The 17,234-nt window shown below is 44.2% G+C and overlaps 1 protein-coding gene and 1 pseudogene across 2 annotated transcripts; both read left to right on the forward strand.

Annotated features, from left to right (window-relative positions):
• The first annotated feature begins 1,362 nt into the window (after positions 1-1,362).
• Positions 1,363-15,444, forward strand: mcrs1 (microspherule protein 1). The gene is made up of 14 exons (XM_083661859.1): positions 1,363-1,531; positions 4,798-4,949; positions 5,931-6,069; positions 7,215-7,379; positions 7,604-7,713; positions 8,671-8,779; positions 10,357-10,495; positions 11,844-11,919; positions 12,027-12,055; positions 12,805-12,897; positions 13,086-13,168; positions 13,323-13,410; positions 14,381-14,508; positions 14,604-15,444. The coding sequence occupies exons 2-14, from the start codon at positions 4,798-4,800 to the stop codon at positions 14,688-14,690; spliced, it is 1,398 nt and encodes a 465-aa protein (XP_083517985.1). The 5' UTR covers positions 1,363-1,531; the 3' UTR covers positions 14,691-15,444.
• On the forward strand, positions 2,467-3,848 carry LOC310799450 (alcohol dehydrogenase class-3 pseudogene; annotated as a pseudogene). Its single transcript has one exon. The product of its transcript is annotated as an alcohol dehydrogenase class-3 pseudogene (transcript).
• Positions 15,445-17,234: the final 1,790 nt, after the last annotated feature.

Consider the following 17,234-nt stretch of genomic DNA (forward strand, 5'->3'; position numbering starts at 1 on the left):
TGTGTGGTTCAGCTCAGCTGATGAGCTCGCTGCGATTTGTGCGTCGCCCTCCATCATAGTGGGACTGGTCTAAATTAAATCCCACCGCTGCCACCAGTGTAATAAACCAGCCCAATAAGGGCTCTGACGGAGGCAAACAACACAAACCTCAGGAGTATATAAAAATAGATAGCTTTATTATTACAGGCTTTTAACGACAGAGTAAAACACAGAGGTGATCACAGGTGAGTATCCAATACGCTTCCCAACGGTCCCTGGGGTCTATCATAAGGCAACACCACTACACACATGAAGATGAAATCACTGCAAACTGGGCCACAACAGGCCAATGATTATGCACACACAGCACACGTGAGAAACTCCAGAAGGCACGGTTAGCGTGCAATAGATGCAGTAGCTACACAGCAATTAGGCTACATTTCCACACAGGGCTACCCCAAACCGCCCGGGTTATGCACAGCAAGCAAAGAGCAAACATTCCACACAGGGCTACCCCAAACCGCCCGGGTTATGCACAGCAAGCAAAGAGCACAAGTATGACACTGACCCCCTTGGAACAATTGGCCGCCTACTAGGACCCCCCGGATCATCTGTGGCTATAAGAAGAATAAACAAATAAACCAAATAAACAACCCAAATAAACAAACAAACATAAACAAGATAAGGCTTAAAACTTAACTCGCCCGTCGGCGAGACCCCCCCCCGGGGTCTGAGCTAGGCACCGTCCGACTGGGGATAAACGGCTGGTCGGTGGTGCTGGCAGCGTACGGCGGCGGGCCGGACGCTGATCTTGGCTGGAGAACGGGTGGTGACCGAAGTGGACTGCACGGACTCCCCGGCCCGATATCTGCTGAGAGGGAGGCAGCTGTCCTCCTCTCATGGGCACGGGACACACACAAGCACAAAACTCTCCAGCAACCCCGAATCACTGACAGGCTCTGCTCTTTAACCCAGAGCCTCACCCCCACCCCACGGCTGGAGGCAATCACCCCAATCAGTCCCCAATCAGTCCTGGCACATAACCCCCCCCCCACACAGGTTTACCACAATACCAACAGGAAAGACAGATCCTCAACAACAGAATGGAGAGCAATCACATCAAGCTGGAGTTAAAAGAAATATTGCAGTTGAATTCAGGGAATGTGGGGTATAGGGATATATTTTAATTTTTAGAGGAAACTGGACTAAGTAGAAGAATATAGTCAGGATAGTGTAGTGTAGTGTAGTCCATTCTGATCATAGATTCTGATCCACACTCCATTTCAGAAGGTGGCGGTAATGCACCATAAGTTGTTTGCCAACCGCCATAAAACACTAGTAGAAGAAGAAGAAGAAAAGGAAGAAGAATGGCAGAGAAGCTAATGTTAGCAGAATGGTTAGCAGCCAGTTAGCAATGTAGCTAAACCATTTAGCTCAGGTAACCGCCGTTGTATTGATAGTAACAACCAAACGTGATCACTAGCTAGGGCACTCAGAGTCAAAGTAACGGATCAGCTAACGTTACTAAAACTGAGGAAAGTAATACGGAAAGGTAAGTCACAAGACGTAACACTAGCTAACGTAAATTAGCATAATAGGGGCTAGCTAATGTTAAGTTAACCATCGAAGAATGTAGCGTTAGCTAGCTAATGCTAGTTGGCTAACGCTAACTAAGGTTATTTTGAGAATGATGATAACCTAACATTGACTAGCCAAAAACCCTGTCGGTCGAAACGCAGGATACATATTTGGCTAACTATCCATTCAGCCGTACGCTAAACATCAGCAACCTTAACGTTACTTCATACCGATCGTCGCCCCCGAAAGGCCTTGACGCTAACGCTACATGTCAAGTTAGCCAGCCTCTATATTCCTGACTCGTGTAACGTAAACAAAAGAAAGGATTCCTGCCTAACCAACTGAAGTGAGTTAGGACGCACAGAATCGTAAAGTAAAATTGTGCAGGGATTTAATCTATTTCGTCGGGTTATTTGTACGTTAGTTGAGTATAAATACCACGAAGATAATTTAATATCTAACGTAATCAATCTGTTTATGATCAAGAAATCGCATGAGTTATAATAGCACTGGCGAGTGCATGGTATTCCATGCATAGTCAGCTTTAAGGTACGCCCCTAAAATGCATTTTGAGTAACGTTACGTTACCCAAAATGAAACTGCACCTCTATTCTGCTAGCAGACTATCGCCCCCAATTTATGCTGCTGCCAACTACACATGCCCCAAAGTCTACAATGTTACCCTGCCTGGATTGTAATAATCATGGGCAGCCTGAGCCAGTAAGAGCTTGTAACTTCACTCCAGAGAAAAATAAAATGTGGATCATGAAATGACATCCGCTTTATCTTCTATATTAGTAAAATTGGCTAAGTGGTGTCTGTGTCGTATGTCACGATTGTGATGTCATCAGTGATGTCACTTGAGCAATTGTGATGTCATCAGTGATGTCACTCGAGCAAGGCTCTGGAAGAAGCAATATGGAGACAGCTGGGAAAGTGATCAAGTGCAAGGCAGCTGTAGCCTGGGAGGCTGGGAAGCCTCTCTCCATCGAGGAAGTGGAGGTCGCCCCACCTAAGGCCAATGAAGTCCGCATCAAGATCGTTGCCACAGGAGTATGTCACACTGATGCGTACACTCTGAGCGGCAGTGACCCCGAGGGACTTTTCCCCGTCATCTTGGGTCACGAGGGTGCCGGGACGGTGGAGAGTGTCGGCGAGGGCGTCACCAAATTCAAAGCAGGTGACACTGTCATTCCATTGTACGTGCCACAGTGCGGCGAATGCAAATTCTGCAAAAATCCCAAGACCAACCTTTGCCAGAAAATCAGAGTAACCCAAGGCCAGGGCCTGCTCCCCGACAAGACCTCGCGCTTCACCTGCAAGGGAAAGCAGCTGTTCCACTTCATGGGCACCAGCACGTTCTCCGAGTACACCGTGGTGGCAGACATCTCTCTGGCCAAGGTGAACGAGAAGGCTCCGCTGGACAAAGTGTGCCTCCTCGGATGTGGCATTTCCACAGGTTACGGCGCTGTCCTCAACACGGCCAAGGTCGAGCCTGGCTCTACATGCGCTGTATTTGGCCTCGGTGCCGTCGGCTTGGCTGTCATCATGGGCTGCCAGGCCGCGGGGGCAACCAGGATCATCGGCGTGGACATCAACCCTGACAAGTTTGACAAAGCCAAGGAGTTTGGAGCCACTGAGTTCGTGAACCCCAAGGACCACAGCAAGCCCATCCAGGAGGTTCTGGTGGAGATGACTGACGGAGGGGTGGACTACTCCTTTGAGTGCATTGGAAACGTGGGAATCATGCGAGCTGCTCTGGAGGCGTGCCACAAAGGCTGGGGTGAGAGCATCATCATCGGGGTAGCCGGGGCGGGACAAGAGATCTCCACCAGACCCTTCCAGCTGGTCACGGGCCGCGTGTGGAGAGGCACCGCCTTTGGAGGTTGGAAGAGTGTGGAGAGCGTACCTAAACTGGTGGAAGACTACATGAACAAGAAGATGAAGGTGGATGAGTTTGTGACCCACACCCTGCCCTTTGACAAGATCAATGAGGGATTTGACCTCATGCATGCTGGGAAGAGTATCCGCGCAGTGCTGACGTTCTGAAGTGCCTAAAACAGTCATCCATCACATCCGGCCTTTACCCGATCTCCCTTCATCGCTATAGCGCTTAATTTTCTGCACTTATTGTAATGACCCACCTCTCAGTATTAGAAGGTAATTCTTTATTCACAGCATAATACTGATTTGAAAATTGTCTCAATGTGGTCAATAATTAAAGTTTTTCAAATCGCATTGTTATTCTAATCCGTGTTTGTTGCTCATGTACTAACAAATGTGATGTTGTAAATGCTGTTTACTATTAAAATACGTTTACATAAAAAAAAAAAAAAACGAGCAAGGCTGATTCTAGGGTCTAGGGTGGAGACTCTGGAGAAACCTTCCCCTCACCCTTCTTCTTTGGTGTTTTCACAATTGCTCGACTGACAACACTGATGACATCATAATTACTGATTTATGACCTAACATTTCTACATATTCCCATACACAGCATCCCCCCAGCCCACTCAGTGTGTCTCTATGCCTCTGTATGCCTGCCAATTTTATATCAGGATAACATCCAATTGTTGTGCAGTTGGCACCATCGTGTAACTGTAGTAAAAGATCATAGTCGCTCGAGTGACATCACTGATGATGACATCACAACTGCTCGAGTGACATCACAGTTAAACAATTCAGTTGTACAACACACCGACTGACACCCAGACACCAACAATTTTAACTAAGATAGGCCAAAATGAAGATAGGCATGTCTTGTGTTTGAATTAGGGGTGTCAAAAATAATCGATTGTAAGATGCATCGCGATGCGGACGTGCACGATTCTGCATCGATTCACAAATGTCAAAAATCGATTATTAAAAAAAAAAAAAAATTATAATCAAATAAAATATAATGGAAGTAGGCTACATGCAGTTGTTTATTTTAATTATGCATCATAATATAATGCAATTCCAAATGCACTTTTATTTTAAAAGTAGCCACACAGTGAGAAAAAAGAAAGTGAGAAAAAAGAAATCATGTATTGCGGAAAAAAGTGATGCATCGATTTAAGATGCATCGAGATGCATCGATAATCGTAATCGAATCGAATCGTAGCCCCCTAAATCGTAATCTAATCGTGAGGCCAGTGAAGATTCACAGCCCTAGTTTGAATTGGTGCTCACTGCTGTGTTTGCTACTAAATGTTACATTTCCTTATATTGAGCTGCTATGTGTTTCATGCTGTCAATGAACAGATGCAGGCAGGTGCACCTGTGGTTGGTACCTCCATGACAGTAGCTGGTGGTCAGAGTCGCTCAGAGGACGAGGAGTCAATGGGACTAATGAAAAGGACAGCAACACAAGCGTTTGGTGGTGGTGGGCTTCCCAAACGCAGAAGTTCCTCCAGGTTTCATTCATACCTTTCTTTTCCTGTACTGTGCTTTAAAGGATATTGACATGTTTCTGTTAACTCATTCTCCGCCATTGGCGTCCATTTACCTTATATAAGAGACAACGCTTCCCCGCCATTGACGTAATGGAACGTCAATAGGTGTTTTCACCGTCATGTGATAGATGGTGCTCTTGGCCACCTTATGAAGTGCTTACCATACTCGTGTAGTCCTCTGTAAGCCAGAGTTTCCCCCCCCCCACAAAACCAGCCAGCGTTCTCAGCATCGATCTCCCTTCATGGAGGAAGCTCATAAAACACACCCAGCCTGGTGGCTCAAAGCGGTACAGGGAGTTGTTTTCCCCGGGCTCGTGACAGTCACTCAACGCGGAAGAATTTCTTTCTTTAGACTGGTAAACTTACTGCTCCTGTCAGTTAGATCAGTTATCCGCTTGGTGAACCCTCACATAGTGTAAATTTCAGCCGTCAAATATGCTCCCAGACCTCCACACATCGAGTACCAGGAAGCATCAGCCCCACGGAGAACATGAGAGTGCACCCCAGTGCGCTCTCCGTGCGGGGTGAATTTCTCACTCGCTTCGCTGCACAAAAAGGCATTTTCTCAGCTTCCTGGTGAGAGACGCGCGTTTTCAGTGAAAATGACCTACATTCAAGTGTCGATAACTAAAGAATGGAAGAAGGCAGAATTGAAACAAACTTTTTCCCACCCATGAAAGTAAAGGCTTTGTTTTGTCTTTTGGGATATTCGCTGTTAACATACCGTAGTCATAGAAGAAAATATTCTGTGGGTCACGGAAAATCACTAAAAATGCTCAGAAACCCTGGCGCTGGCTAGCGACTTTTCCTTTGAAACTGGCGGGGAATGAGTTAATGTCTGCTCAAGATATTTGATGTAGTATTTCTGTAGTGCATCAGCTTTCTGTAGTGCATCAGCTACTCTGAACTACTTTGACATCTTTGACACAATAATGTCTTCAGGTCGATAAAGAGGAAGAAGTTTGATGATGAGCTGGTGGAAAGCAGTCTGGTCAAGTCATCCACTAGAGTCAAAGGCCCACCTCTCATGGAGCCAGTCCGCTGCTCAGGGAGTGAGCCTTCATCCAACGAGAAAAAAAAGGTATAAAGTATTGAAACACATGGATTCCTGAAGCAAGCATACTGGCTGAGATAGAACTTGTATACATTTGATGGCTGAGGGTGGGAGTGGAACCGAGCACACTTGTCCCCAAATTGACCCCAGGTTCATCAGTGTGAACGTTGCGTTCCGTGCCCGCGCGCGGGACAGCGAACCGTGACAGGGTCCACTTGAACACAGGTGGTCGCAGGCACGCTTTGACGTGCCCGGGCACGGAACACTTGCGAATATGAACGCCAACCGTACCGAACCACAAAGACAACACACACAGGCGAGGATGCACTCCAGGCGTAATTGATGACGCAAGTGTACTCTGCAAGTGTTCCATTCCGTTCCCGAGCGCGGAAGAAATTGTGTAATGTGAAAGCTGACCAGCGGGGGAGAGGGGAGGTGGGCAATCGTACTCAGGCACGGAACGAAAGCAAACGTTCCCAGTGAGAAAGCACCCTAAAGGCTGTTACACACCAAGGGCGATGTAGTCTCTTAGAACAGACGAGTTGGCTTCCGCAATTTTCAAATGCTTCGGCCATACCGTCTGTACTTCGTGGGGGAGAATCATGCACCAACCGGAATGGGAAGTAGAAAGGCGGGTTTTCCGCTCATTAGTCCAATCAGAATCGCAGAAAGGCGGGTCTTCCGCTCATTAGTCCAATCAGAATCCAATATGCCGCATTTTTCGTGGACACACGTGTCGTGATTGGTCGGATTCCGTCGAACTTCCTTCCTGTCTGAAGGTTGTTTTCCCAACTTCCTTGTGCATGTTCTGGGGGTGTAACGTACATACTGTATAGCTTTATTCGCCGGATGTAGATGAGACAGTCTGTTTTAAGAGACTAAGGGCGATGCGAATATACAGCACGGAATTGCAATGTGAATTTTGACCCACCTGTCAATCACAGCAACAGATGGTTACACGTCGGAAGCGAATTTCTGAAAATTTGACCTTAGTCCGAAAAAATAAACACCGCAATAACGCTCAGCGAAACATCGCCGTTGGTATGCACGGTTGCATTGCCTGATATAGGTTCGAGAAATATTATTGACGTCCGAATTAATCGCACGAAAATAGAATGCTCCCGGTGTGTAAGGAGGACCTTAACTCTTCTACCTTCACGCTGCTCTGTCAGGTGGCAAAATCCAGCACTGCCCTCACCCCGCCTCTCAGCATGGTGATGTCTGCTGCACCCATCACCAAAAGGATGAAGAAAAGCAAGCAGCCTCTACAAATCACAAAAGACCTGGGCCGCTGGAAACCCACTGATGACCTGCTGCTTATAAACGCAGTGTTGCAGGTGAGGAGCATTAGACATGAACATCACTGTGAAGAAAGACAGACATAGGGCCAGTAATTGTTGCAGAGATTAGTTTGCTTGTTTGAGTCTGTTGTCAGTCCATGATTTGATGACGCATCAGAAAAGGGCTGTGTCCGCTGATAACTGCTTGTGTTTGTTGAGCAAAACAGTGTTACTAATGAATGAATGTGGACTAAAGTGTGTCTGTGTCTGTTTGTCTCTAGACCACAGACCTGACCTCTGTTCATTTGGGGGTCAAGTTCAGCTGTCGCTTCACCTTGCGGGAGATTAAAGAGAGGTGGTACGCTCTCCTCTATGATCCTGTCATCTCAAAGTAAGACTAGCTTCCCTTTCCCCCACGTGTTTGTGCATTTCTCTTTGTTTACCCCTCTCTCACTGCCCTCACTCTCTCACTGCCCTCACAACACTTTGTCTTTACCCCTCTCTCTCTCACTGCCCTCACTCTCTCACTGCCCTCACTCTCTCACTGCCCTCACAACACTTTGTCTTTACCCCTCTCTCACTGCCCTCACAACACTTTGTCTTTACCCCTCTCTCACTGCCCTCACCTCTCTCACTGCCCTCACAACACTTTGTCTTTACCCCTCTCTCTCTCACTGCCCTCACCTCTCTCACTGCCCTCACAACACTTTGTCTTTACCCCTCTCTCACTGCCCTCACAACACTTTGTGTGTATTTCTCTTTCTTTACCCCTCTCTCTCTCACTGCCCTCACAACACTTTGTCTTTACCCCTCTCTCTCTCACTGCCCTCACCTCTCTCACTGCCCTCACAACACTTTGTCTTTACCCCTCTCTCACTGCCCTCACAACACTTTGTGTGTATTTCTCTTTCTTTACCCCTCTCTCTCTCACTGCCCTCACAACACTTTGTCTTTACCCCTCTCTCACTGCCCTCACTCTCTCACTGCCCTCACTCTCTCACTGCCCTCACAACACTCTGTCTTTACCCCTCTTTCACTGCCCTCTCTCTCTCACTGCCCTCACAACACTCTGTCTTTACCCCTCTCTCACTGCCCTCTCTCTCTCACTGCCCTCACAACACTCTGTCTTTACCCCTCTCTCACTGCCCTCTCTCTCTCACTGCTCTCACAACACTTTAAACTCTCTGTGTGTTTCTTTACCCCTCTCTCACTGCCCTCACTCTCTCTCTGCCCTCACAACACTTTGTCTTTACCCCTCTCTCTCTCTCTGCCCTCACAACACTTTGTCTTTACCCCTCTCTCTCTCACTGCCCTCACAACACTCTGTCCAACTCTCTGTGTGTTTCAGGCTGGCATGGCAGGCCATGCGACAGCTCCATCCAGAGGCCATCGCTGCCATCCAGAGCAAAGCTCTCTTCAGTCAGGCAGAGGAGGCGCTGTTGGCTAAGATTGGTTCTGTAAGTGAATTTGAGGATTTATACTGGAATATTATTTGACATAACTTGTCTAACCCGATAAGGCGAATGAACAATCATAGTTGTAAGTTAACTGTACAAATAAAGATTGACTAACATACCAGTATGTCATTTTCACATGGGTCTGGTACAAATATAGATTATGTACAAGTATTTTGGCTAGTATATGTACTTGGGTTTTGGGGTACATACTGTAGGTGTGCTTGGTTTGACTAGTATGGACTTGGGTTTTGGGGTACATAGGTGTGCTTGATTTGACTAGTATGTATTTGGGTTTTGAGGTACATAGGTGTGCTTGATTTGACTAGTATGTATTTGGGTTTTGGGGTACATAGGTGTGCTTGGTTTGACTACCGTAGTATGTATTTGGGTTTTGAGGTACATAGGTATGCTTGATTTGACTAGTATGTATTTGGGTTTTGAGGTACATAGGTATGCTTGGTTTGACTAGTATGTATTTGGGTTTTGGGGTACATAGGTGTGCTTGGTTTGACTAGTATGTATTTGGGTTTTGAGGTACATAGGTGTGCTTGGTTTGACTAGTATGTATTTGGGTTTTGGGGTACATAGGTGTGCTTGATTTGACTAGTATGTATTTGGGTTTTGAGGTACATAGGTATGCTTGGTTTGACTAGTATGTATTTGGGTTTTGGGGTACATAGGTGTGCTTGATTTGACTAGTATGTATTTGGGTTTTGAGGTACATAGGTGTGCTTGATTTGACTAGTATGTATTTGGGTTTTGGGGTACATAGGTGTGCTTGGTTTGACTAGTATGTATTTGGGTTTTGGGGTACATAGGTGTGCTTGATTTGACTAGTATGTATTTGGGTTTTGAGGTACATAGGTGTGCTTGGTTTGACTAGTATGTATTTGGGTTTTGGGGTACATAGGTGTGCTTGATTTGACTAGTATGTATTTGGGTTTTGGGGTACATAGGTGTGCTTGGTTTGACTAGTATGTATTTGGGTTTTGGGGTACATAGGTGTGCTTGATTTGACTAGTATGTATTTGGGTTTTGGGGTACATAGGTGTGCTTGATTTGACTAGTATGTATTTGGGTTTTGAGGTACATAGGTGTGCTTGATTTGACTAGTATGTATTTGGGTTTTGGGGTACACATATGTATGCTTGATTTGACTAGTATGGACTTGGGTTTTGGGGTACATAGGTGTGCTTGGTTTGACTAGTATGGACTTGGACATAAAAGCCAAACCCAAGTCATGTGGTACACAGTGGTTCGATACAACTGGCGAGTACTGGCGCATCCCTCGGGGCTTCGGTGTCAGACGTAACATCACTGGCTGTCACCTTAAAATTCAGAAAGAATTTGTCATTTAAATTAAATTAAAATTATTTAAATACTTGCGATGTGCAGACATTCTTTCTTTAAAAAAAACTGTGTGTGTGTGTGTGTGTGTGTGTGTGGGGGGGGGGGGGGCAGCTAAATAGTTGTTGTTTTTTAACAGCTCGTGAGATACAGCATACCATTTAACGTATGCGTTTGGTTGCTGTGTATGTAATAATAACAGTTTTCATGTGTCTCTCCTCGTTGAACAGACTACTCAGCCCAAACTGGAGGTGTTCCAGGAGCTCCTGAACAAGCACCCCAGTGTCTTTCACCCTTCTCGCACCCACAAGAGCATGCTGGTGCACTGGCAGCTGCTGAAGCAATACTACCTTCTAGACGACCAGAGTGGTGAGTTGACCTGGCTGCACAGAGAGGTTCCTCTCTCAAGCTAACGAGCATAATACTCCAATCATCAGGAAAAGTTAAATTTTCCTTTAACATTCAGGCATATCATTTAAAAAGATACGCCTGTTAAGGGGGTTCTTGAACAGTGAGCCACCGACACCACCATCCTGTAATCTATAGCAGTGGTTCTCAAACTGGGGTCCGGGGACCCCCAGGGGTCCTTGAGCGGGCAACAGGGGGTCCCCATCAAAAAGGGGGATACTTTAATTTCACTATAATTCCATCCATAAGTAACACGACAGAATGTATGACTGTCACAAAATTTTCTTTTCTATTTGTATGAAAATCATACATTTTGAACATAACTCATCACCGTCCCATTTGAAATAATCATCAATAAAAAGGTGGAATGTTGGTATAGACCACACACTAAGCAGATAACGTCCAGATTGACAGCTGACTAAGTCCCACTGAATTAGGGTTGCCAATTTCATGCATTTTAACCGATAGTTGATAACGTTTACAATCAATTAATCGGTTAACCATAAAAAAAGAAGCTTCTAGAAGCTTCTCAACACAGCTACTGGCTAGTAATTGTATCACGCGATATGCTGCCTTCAAAAGGGGTCGTGTTTACCTTGTTTACGACATGAGTCCATATGAACGCCGCCCCCGTCCCCATGTGCTATTCACGACTTGGTAAGCGGTCGTTTTCTGAAAGCTCCGAGTAAATACGAGTTCCATTTGTAGGCAGCAATAGTCTGGTTCAATGTAATTTAGTTCAGCAACTCACCACCACGTTTATCGGCATCATGTCCTTTTGGCGTCGCAATATTTACATTTCGCATTGTCCCGTTTACCGTGTAATGCTCGGTAATGTTCCCACGCTGGATTAACGTTAACGTTTTGACCGCTTCTTGCCTCCACATTTCGGCCCCGTAAAATGCAAGTATAGACTGTGCCCACTCGTTTGCGTGAAGTAACGTTACGACCTCTGCTGGTCTAAAAGTTAAATTACAGTAGGCCTATGTGAGCTCAGAAATTATACACAGAACATGTCAGTTAATCAGTTAATACATTTTTAATTGGTTACATTTTTAACGGCAACATCCCTACACTGAATAATTGCATTGAGTATTGAAAATGTCCTGGGATATTGCCAATGAACAAAAAAAGGAACATTTGATCTATATTTGGCACTAACACACTCGCACTCAATAGCCACGGTGCCATATTATTTTATTACTGTGACTGTGAAATATGTGCTTAGGTGTTCTTTTCTTAAAGGTACTGATGATTGTAGCCGCTCTATATTTGAAACAGTCTTGCTTGCTCTACTTGTGTTTTGCAGTCCAGCCTCTCCCCAAAGGTGACCAGGTCCTCAACTTCTCCGATGCTGAGCAGATGGTTGATGATGCAAAGTTAAAGTATGAACGGATAATACAAAGAAATATATATCTTTTCCATATTCTCACTGCAAGTCATCCATGGATTTCAGGGGCTCATCAGTGACTCTGTTCTTCTCTTTACCTAGGGAGAGCAGAGATGAGGTGTTGGAGCACGGTAAGCAGTCTAGATTGTAAACACATTGCATGAAATTTCACTTGCAGGCTTGCAGGGCTGAGATAAGAATGCAACTTGAACTTGCAAAAGTAAAATAAAATGTACGTAGCTACTTTATTGATTTGAAGATATGCGTATTGGACAAACTAAAGACACACTGTGTAATAGTAGTTATTGTTGGAATGGTAATTGCAGTGGTTGTGCAGTAGTTGTCTAACCAGAAATTGTTTGTGGCTCTTACGCTTAAATTATATTGTCCCAAAGGATTTATTGTGTGTGTGTATATTACACTAGGAATCGAGCGCGGCTCGCCCACTACGCAGCCTCGCCCGTCCTGCAGCTCGCATTCGCTCGGCTGCTGTGTGGCCAATGAGACCAGCATCACTGATGATGTCAGATTTATGACATCGCTGATGATGTCACAGTGGGATTTATGACATCACTGATGATGTCACAGTGGGATTTCATCAGTGGGATTTATGACATCACTGATGATGTCAGTGGGATTTATGACATCACTGATGATGTCACATGATGTCACAGTGGGATTTATGACATCACAGTGGGACAATCACAGTGGGACAGAGAAACGGACAGACAGAGCCCTAGCTCCCATTTATATACTTATGATGATGATGGTTGTAAATGTTTGGTTATATTTATTGTGTCTGTATATTACATGGTTGTAAATGTTCAATGATATTTATTGTTTACACAATATACCTGTTTTTCCCCATCCTCCCGTTCAGAGCTGATGATTTCCGATCGTCACCAGAAAAGAGAGATTAGACAATTAGAGCAGGAGTTGCCACGTTGGCAGGTCCTTGTGGACAGCATTACAGGTCAGTAGACTTTCACTCACTGAGGACGGCCACACAGCACTTTGTTGTCTTCCATGGCTCTGCAGAATCCTTGTTGGTGAAACCGTGTGTGTGTGTGTGTGTGCGTGCGTGCGCGTGTGTGTGTGTGTGTGTGTGCGTGCGCGCGTGTGTGTGTGTGTGTGTGTGTGTGTGTGTGTGTGTGTCATCAGGGATGAACTTGCCAGACTTTGACAACCAGACACTAGCAGCACTAAGAGGACGAATGGTACGCTACCTCATGAGATCCCGAGAGGTAAGTCATCGTCATTCACAAACAGGTGGCACAAAGCAACACTGCTGAGGTGCTGTTTGTGAGCAGAAACATGATTTTTTTTTAAGGAATTTCCTATTCTGTGACACCCCCCCCCTCTCTTCATCATGATGTCTTTCTATCCATGGCCCTATAGATTACCTTGGGCAGGGCGACCAAGGATAAACAGATAGATGTAGATCTGTCACTAGAAGGGCCTGCCTGGAAGATATCGAGGAAACAAGGTGACTTAACTCTTACATTATCTTGCATTATACCGGCAAAATGCTTTTCAAATAATTTATGGATTTTGGATATAGCAATGCTATATCCAAAATCCAAATGTTCCCATCATCATCATTACATTTTATGGTGTATTCACACCTGTCTCGTTTGGAGCAGTTGTTCCAAAACAGGGACCGTTTTCTCCCTTGGTCCCTTGTTTGTGAACACAGCAATCAAAACAAGGGACAATACAAGCGGGCCGAGATTGCCAAGAAAAGTCACATGACAAACACATGGCATGAAGGTGTGTTTGTCATGTGACTTTTCTTTTGTGGATTTGTTTGTTACTTCCTGCTACATTTCCAACTGATGATGGTGTTTGGATGAACAACGAAACGTCTTGTTTTATATACTTTTTTAGTCCAGTGTTTATTTTTTTTTATTTAATTTTTTACTTCTATTACCTGGATGTCTGAGAAATGAACTTACACTTACAAACATGCACCGCCACAAAAAAACAGAGCAAAACTTTAAAAAGACAACCACAAAAAGCCAGACTACACAAAGTATAAATCATACAGTGTTTGAGCCTGTATCCCTCCTGGGTGCTGGCTGGTGCAGTAGTTTACTCTTTCTTGTTTTTAAATGTAACCAAATAAAAATAAGTGTCCATCCTACCCTGGTGTGCTCTGGAAGATGCGCGCTACTTACTCCCTATCACAATTGTTGATGACATCATCCAATGTGGGACAAAAATGGAAACAGAGCGCACTTCCTCCCTTTTATATATGATGATGATTGATGATGTATGTATGTATGTACCGTATGTATGTAGATAGATAGATAGATAGATAGATAGATAGATAGATAGATAGATAGATAGATATGGCATTTCGATGTTTTTTTTAAACAGACCATATTCATCATGTTATGAGCATCTGCCTGCATCTGATCTAAATTAAAATCTTATGTCCATACATTGATTTGCAGGGATTATTAAACTGAAGAACAATGGCGACTTCTTCATTGCCAATGAGGGCAGACGACCCATCTATATAGATGGCAGACCAGTTCTATCAGGCAACAAGTGGAAACTAAACAACAACTCTGTGGTGGAGGTGTGTGGAGTGCCGACACAATGGGATATGATCAAAAAAATAAATCATAGGTTTGGGTGATGATAAGAGCTCTAACAATACTTCTGTCTCTTCAGATTGCAGGTCTTCGCTTCGTTTTTCTAATTAACCTAGAACTCATTTCACTAATCAAAGCTGAAGCAGCCAAGATGACACAGCAGTGAATATCCTCCATCCGGCACAAGACTGGGAGCACAGGCAATGGCAGACGGATGGAACCAGGCAGTCCACACCGACCAGTAGTTGTCCTCATAAACCAGGCAGTCCACACCGACCAGTAGTTGTCCTCACGAGGCACATGAGTCCTCACAAGACCGTGGCTCACATTGGCCATGTTAACAAACTAAAATGTGACACTTAAGCAGCCCATTGGGCTAGAAGTTCATCCTGGTCTGGAGCAAGACAATCAGGGAACCCAGAGTCTATTTCGCCACGTAAATGGACTCTGGGACAGCCGTATCTTTTTTTTAAGGCTTGCTGTACAGCGCAAATCTTCCGCCCGGGACTTCTGCCTCCGCGCAGTGTCGCTCTGTTGTTGTACTGGTGAATATAAGAGTTCCGGTCCTGAACGCTAGTGAATATATACAAATTTTGACGTTTAGCATTAAAAATAAAAGCGACGCAATGTACGTTTTTAAAAGGCACCGCTGCACGGAAGTGGAAGTCCCGGGCGGAAGATTCGCGCTGTACAGGAAGCCTCAAAAAAAGGTACGGCTGTCCCAGAGTCTATTTACATGCCGAAATAGACTCTGGGTTCGCAGATTGTGAGCAAGATAATTGCAGGTTTTGCTGGATATTTGGGTGTTTTCCATGTTGTAATGTACAGTAGATACTTCCATGGTAGAGCCTTGTTTATCCAATTTTTCAAAATATTGAATTGTATTTAAATTCTGTACTAAAGTTTTTTCAAATATTAAACTTGTATACACATGAATCCTGAAATGCTCTGTACTTTCCAATTCCACATTTAAACAGGACACATGGTCCAGAAGAGGTAAGTATTGGGCAGCTGCTCATTTGGACAGCTCTCTGAATACAAAATCATGAAGGCAAAAACCCAGGCACTAGGACCCAATTCATACAAGCAGACTACAGGAAAGAGTAAGACGTACGTGTGTGTGTGTGTGTGTGTGTGTGTGTGTGTGTGTGCGCGCTTGTGTAGTCTGCCTTGTTTCCAGATGTCGATGCTGATAGGCATGGTTACAGTATACTATCTCAAACTCCAGACTGTTTAAAACGTCATCCAAGTGCAGTTGAACTACTTTTTAAAAGTTGTTTGAAACACTTTGCATAATGTATAATTTGATGTGTGTTAACGGCACAACAAGTATCCATTTGTGGGATAGAGGCAGTCTAAAAATGACGTTAGTCTTTAAAATTAATTTAGTTTCAGTTACATCAATGGCTATGGTCTAGACTTGAGTATTTGCCTTCCCTGACATACCACCTCTACAGCTGCATGAGAGCATCTCTGTTTAAACATGGAAACATATATTTGGGGGTAAATGAACTGCCTTTTCCTGTACAGTTAGTCCCATATAGACTGCTAGAGAGGCAGACGGGCTGAAGATTGGGAGTCTAGGTGAGTTTTGTGTATTTGATTCAGGATCAGGGAGGCAGATGTGAGTCAACAGAATCAACTAGTTTACACTGACAGCTGCACACTGGATGTTCTGGTCCAATTCAAGGCCTGGCTTGCAAGGTTTGAGGACAGTGGTTAATCTAAACACCTACAGCATTGGGCCTTTTTCACAGCAGTCATATTGTGTCTAAAAGGCATGGTAAACCGGTGCAACAACAATCAGACACACCTAAATGGATTGGGAGTTGGAAACCCTCAATGTTTTGGTTGCACCTGTGTTTACCTTGCCTTTTAGACACAAAATCACTGCTGTGGTCAATTGCATAGACAGAAATGTACTTGGAAAAAGTCTGATAAAGACCCTCATATAAAAAGTAACAAAATGGGAGACTTTGGGTTGTCAAGGTTCATAAAGGCATTTGAAGTCTACAAGGCTATACGCAATTGTTGTGCAAACTGTATAGCGGGTTATGTTTTGTTTAGACTCTCCAACCATCTCAAGACCCACACTGATGTATTAACAAAGATTAGGCTTCCCGAATGGGCTTCCCAATTATTAATAATTATCTACTGTAGATCAGCATCCACTTGCCTTGTTATCTGAATTTGTCTTATCAGAGCAAGTCATAAGGAGATCATAAATTGTCATTACAAAGACAGAAAGATGGTAACCCTAAACCCTTTATTTTACAGCCCGCTAATTACAGTGTAACTATTATTGGGTACTAATAAAATAATGTTGTAGTTACAGGGTAAGATAACAAGTCTGGAAATGAGCCTATTTCTCTCTCTCTCACTCTCTCAAGCAGCACCCAACAACAGCCACAAAATGACAGTTGCATAAGAAAATACAAGCTTTTATATTAACAGTTTTGAGGGGATTACTGTGAGATTAGCAAACAAATAGAAATTATATATTTTTTTTTAAATAATAATCAATATGTATAAATAAACGTTTGTGAAATCAACTTTTTATATTTGGGGTGGGGGGGGGGGTGTAAAAGCTCCAACTGTAACTACAGTTTGTCCATCTGTCTTTTAAAACTGACCGGAAGACTCGGTGAAGTTAAACCAAAGAGTAGAAGGCAATTAAGATACGTATTTTTTTTACATCCGCGCTGCCGCC

Source organism: Poromitra crassiceps (genome assembly GCF_964638095.1).
Source record: "Poromitra crassiceps genome assembly, chromosome: 27".
Lineage (NCBI taxonomy): Eukaryota > Metazoa > Chordata > Actinopteri > Beryciformes > Melamphaidae > Poromitra > Poromitra crassiceps.

Coding starts and splice junctions, on each gene's coding strand:
- mcrs1 (XM_083661859.1), top strand. CDS start 4,798: ATGCAGGCAGGTGCACCTGTGGTTGGTACCTCCATGACAGTAGCTGGT. Junction 7,714..8,670: donor TATGATCCTGTCATCTCAAA/GTAAGACTAGCT, acceptor TGTGTGTTTCAG/GCTGGCATGGCAGGCCATGC. Junction 11,920..12,026: donor GTTGATGATGCAAAGTTAAA/GTATGAACGGAT, acceptor CTCTTTACCTAG/GGAGAGCAGAGATGAGGTGT.